General features: G+C 33.4%; 1 protein-coding gene across 1 annotated transcript; it reads right to left on the bottom strand.

The window, feature by feature from the left end:
* Positions 1-3253: 3253 nt before the first annotated feature.
* LOC107161087 (olfactory receptor 2B11-like) lies at positions 3254-4192 on the bottom strand. The gene is given in 1 exon segment (XM_015507593.1): positions 3254-4192. A coding segment is annotated over 1 exon segment (939 nt).
* Positions 4193-5123: the final 931 nt, after the last annotated feature.

Raw genomic sequence — 5123 nt, 5'->3', positions numbered from 1 at the left:
ACTAAAGCAAATACACAGAAGAGTTAAGAAAATGGAAGTGCTAAGATATTGTGGTTGGTGTGAGATTTGATGATGGTTTTAAGGGAGGTATATAGTGTGTTGTCTGAAAAGGAAGTGTTATTATGTGAAATAAAATAAAACCTCAGTAGTTATATGAATTTCCTGTCTGTGTAAAATAAGTAAATCTCAGTATGTACAAGAAACTGAGACCTCAAGTTCAGTAGGTAAATATTGATATAACCAAAAACGTTTAAAAATTTTTTGACGTTCATCTAAATAAAAATAGAGAAGTTTAGATTTTAGTTTCTTAAATGGCTGTTTAAATGATTTAATTCTCTACCCAATGAAGTTTCTTTTTGTGTTCATGTGTATTGTATACATGGAAATAAAGTATCTGCTAGAAATACTCTATGTAATGTTTAAATACTTTTAATATTATTCAACGTGAGAGACTGAGTAAAAGTGTTATCCATTATTCCCAAAGCCACTGACCTAGGTATTTCTGAAGTTTAGGACAGGCTCACTGAAGAGAAATGGACTCCATATTTCAGTTGTATATTAGGCAGTATAATGTACACATATGCCTACTTTGTTTGAGAATGAATGGCTCATAAACAAATGTCTTTTTACTTACCTTACTTCAATAAATGTTCCCCAATAAAATAAGCAAAGAATTACACTAGCATTTTTCAAACTTTAAAAAAAATAAAGACCAAATAACTGTATTCCACATATGCATCTATAAGAATGAGCTTTAGAACATTAGTTTTTCAGTTGATAAAATGTGTCAAGGAAAAAACAAAAGCTGATTAGGGGAATAATAGTAGAAAATAGAGAGAATGCTTTGTGGACATGCTATTTGTATGCTTTTGGAGAAAATTCTTAAATGGCTAATTGAATATTCATTCTTCAATGAAGTTACATCTTGTATTTATGTGTTATATATATGTTTCTGTTCAGGTAAAAATTGTGCATATCCTAAATATATATTGTTGCTTGATAATAATTTGAAAATAAAGTATTTACTTCTAATATAACATTAGACCATCAGTTATTGACTTTTTTATCTAGTACCCTTTCTTCCAACAAATCTGACATATATTTCCTTACTGTACCATAGCTAAAGCTTTTCCACTCAATACTCATACTCCAGTATTCTCTGGGACTCCTCTAAGGCATTAGTGACCTGAATGTAAAAGTTTGGAAATATATTAAACTATATTGATCATAAAGGCATTTGTTGAGTCAGATTCCTGCTGTACATTCATTTTATTCCTCCTTCTAGAATAGGGTATACAATTGACTTTGCAGTTATAAGCCTGTGCAGCTGTTAGGTTATCTTTAATGTGGAAAAATTCAGTTCTAATACATCTTGACTTCTACTGGTATAAATTCCCTAAATGGGTATCTGTGTTTTAAAATTTTTATTATTTTTTCTTTTATTTTTCAATACCCAAATTTTCAATTATTAACATGATTTTCTGTCTTGCATTTGTTCCAGGATTGTCCTATTTACATGGGACAATGAGAAATGTATTTCATCATCCTCCTTGCAAAAGCCATCTCAGGAGTGGTCATGCTTTCTATCAAGGGTACAACACATATTCACCTTCAGATAAAAATATATTCCTTTCTTTCAACAGAGTTTATGTAAAGATACGTAAAGCACCCTTCATGCTATAATATACTGAACATATGTATCTTGGAGATATGAAACAGTCCAGCCCAAATAAAACATCTCTGTGATTTTTCCCCACCACTTCTTTCGGTATTCTTGATCTTCAGTTTTTTGTATAGAATTTTAGAAGGCCCTGGCATTTGGAATGACATTCACATTTCTGTAATGAGTAACCTCTACAGGGCTAGGTGATAGTAATCAACACTCACCTAAGACAGAGAACAACTTAAGAAAAAATTTGGAACAACTGTTTTCAGTGTCTCTGTATAATATTGTGTTTGAGAAAAATCTTTCAGTATTATTTTCCCAAAAGTATTTTACCATTTATATCAGTTAGATAAATAATATTATCTATTTTACCATATGTATAAGATAGATAAATAATATCTTTAAACACTTTCATAAGATATCATTTACCATCAAAGAATACTTATTTCCCTAAGTCCTTGGTGTGCATGTACAAAATTGAAAAGCTTTTTCTGACAACAAGTCAGTACCTGCCAGAAATTAGACAAAATTTAAAGTTACTAAAATTTTTTCAGAGTTCAATGCTCTTAAGACCCAATCCAACAAAGCTGATCTGTTTTGATTTTTAAAACAACATCTCAGTTGGATTAGATCCTGAATTTTAAACAACAACAACAAAAAAATATTTTTTAAAAAAATCAATGTATTTACCAAATACATTGGTGGGGACATTGCTACTCAGGCTATAGAAAAGCAGGGAACTCTTTTCTACAGATTTCAGATGTTATCTAGAGGTTTTTGTTTGTTTGTTTGTTTGTTTGTTTGTTTTTTGGGGTTTTTTTTTGTTTTTTTGTTTTGTTTTGTTTTTGTTTTAGCTTTAAGGCTGGTGAGAGCTAGAGATCTGCTAAGGTTGGCAATACCTTCCAAGTTTTACCTAATGGTGATGATGTGAAGTCACATACAATTTTGAAAAAAAGTGGTAAAGGGACAAAATAGCCCAAGATAATTTTGGTTCTCTACATTCTATCTCTCTTCGATCATGATGATTCTGCTCTCCAAGAATGAGTCTTAAGAATGTTTAATATAGGTAAATCTTCATAGAGCTTCAGTTCCACAGAAGCAATAGCATTAACTTTAACTGAGGTTGAAAAATATTTGAGAGTCATGATTTTTGAAAGCACACAGTGTTTCTCACAGAATAAGGAGTCTAGCCAGGTTGTGCACACATACATGGGCAAATGTCCCAAAGCATGATGAAATGTTTTTCAGGTGAACTGATAGGAAGCTCACTGATGAATGGCTGCAATGTTATTGTTAACATGATCTAATCAGTTTGTGTTAGAATTTATTGTTATTTTAAAATTACTAAACAAAGTTTCTATTACATTCTGTATTTCCCAAAATAGAACTATTTTAATATGTTTCCACAATTAGAGTGTCCATGTAGGTGCATACTAACTGACTTTCATTTTTTGTTTACATGATTACAAAGAATGTTATAAACATTACCATTTTTGAAAACAAGATGGAGCATGATATAGCATTATATCAAGGAAACCCATAAACCAATTCTAATCTTTAAATAATTTATTTTGATGTCTCCCAGCATCACTTGGAAGTGAAAATGCTCCTTACCAGCTTACTTAATGCACCTTTTGCATCCTTATTCCTCAGTGTGTAGATGAAGGGGTTGAGTGTAGGAATCACTACTGTATAGAAGAGTGCCATGAACTTGGGCTGGTCCCTTGAGATGGAAGAGGGTGGCTGAATGTACATGCTAATGACTGGGCCATAAAATAAGAAAACTACAATAAGATGAGAGGAACATGTCCCAAAGGCCTTTTTCCTTCCTTCAGAAGATTTAATCTTAAGTATGGCACGTCCAATACTAGCATAGGAAGCAAGAATTAAACACAGAGGAATAGCTACTATAAAAATGCACACCACAGAGAGGGAGAGCTCATTAGCCTCCTTTTCCCCACAGGCAGTCTTTATCAGAACTGGAATCTCACAGAAAAAGTGATCCAGTTTATTGATGCCACACAATGGCAACTGTAATGTTAGACTGATCTCAAAAGCACCATAAGTAATTCCGCTCATCCACACAATGGACACTAATAGGATACAGATGCGCTGATTCATGATGAGGGTGTAGTGCAGAGGTCTGCAGATGGCCACATAGCGATCAAAAGACATAAGAGCCAGAAGAAGACGTTCTGTGGCTCCCACTGTGCTGAAAAACTAAACTTGAACTGCACACCCCACGTAACTGATGGTCTTCTTAGAGCTTCCCAGGTTAAACAGCATCTGAGGCACAATGCTTGTGGTTAAACAGATGTCCAGAAAGGAGAGGTTGGTGAGGAAGAAATACATGGGACTTTGGAGACGTGGGTCTAACTTGGACACCAGAATGATAGCAATGTTTCCTATCATACCCATGGAGTATATTATAAAAACAATAACAAATAGAGGAAATTCTAGCCAAGGATAATCAGCAAAGCCTACTAGGATGAATTCTTTAGGGTAGCTTTCATTAATTAGAACCATTCTCTTCTTAATTTTCCTACAGTAAGAAATTTGAAAAAAAAAGTTGAGTGATTAAGAATGATAAGAACGTAATTATGCCTTGAACTTCAGAAAGCATAGATGTAATGTAAAACTTGTGCAAAATTAACATAAATTGTCTGGCATCAGGTTGACCAAATTCCCTTCATGACAGTATAAATAAAAAGCACTTGCCTTCAGCATGTTTGGTAATCATTCTGACACTGAATTTCCACTTTGTTATAATAAGCCAAACTAACTATTTCTCTTTTTTTCTATTTTTAGTTGTAGATGGACATAATACCTTTATTTTGTTTATTTAGCTTTATGTGGTGCTGGGGATTAAACCCAGGGCTTCACACATGCTAGGCAAGTGCTCTACCACTGAGCTACACCCCAGCCCCCCAAACTAGCTATTTCTTTGGGTTACAATGAGGAATAAATAAAAAGTTGAAGCAACTGTGTATAAACCTCTAAAACACAAAAACTTATACTCAATGTAAATCAGCAGAGGAGTTTGTTTACATTATGGCTTCCCCTACCCAGGTGTCTGATAGACTAGGTGGCATGGGGTGCTGGAATACTTTATTTTCAGACATACTGCTGAGAGACATTAAAGAAATATTGAAAAGCTTAAAAGCATTGAAGTTGTAGTCATTGTGGAAGGAGGAGAAAACCTGAACCTATGGAAATTATCAATATATTCTTATCCAACCAAACTAGAGAGTCCATAAATCATATTATTTCCAAAGATAAAAATAAGAGTTTGGGCTGAAAGAGCTACTTCTTAGCTCTGAGAAGAACTGAGAAAGTTCAAACACTTTTAGCATTATTTTCCTGAACTATAAATTGAAGCAGTGAATCTACCTCCTGGGTTTCGATTTTTCAAGAATTTCTTTTTGCATGTACCATTTTTTTGTAAAACATTTTGTTA

The sequence above is a fragment of the Marmota marmota genome, unplaced genomic scaffold, assembly GCF_001458135.2.
Source record: "Marmota marmota marmota unplaced genomic scaffold, marMar, whole genome shotgun sequence".
Lineage (NCBI taxonomy): Eukaryota > Metazoa > Chordata > Mammalia > Rodentia > Sciuridae > Marmota > Marmota marmota.
Note: the sequence above shows the minus strand (reverse complement) of the source record. Positions and strands in the feature narration are given on the sequence as shown.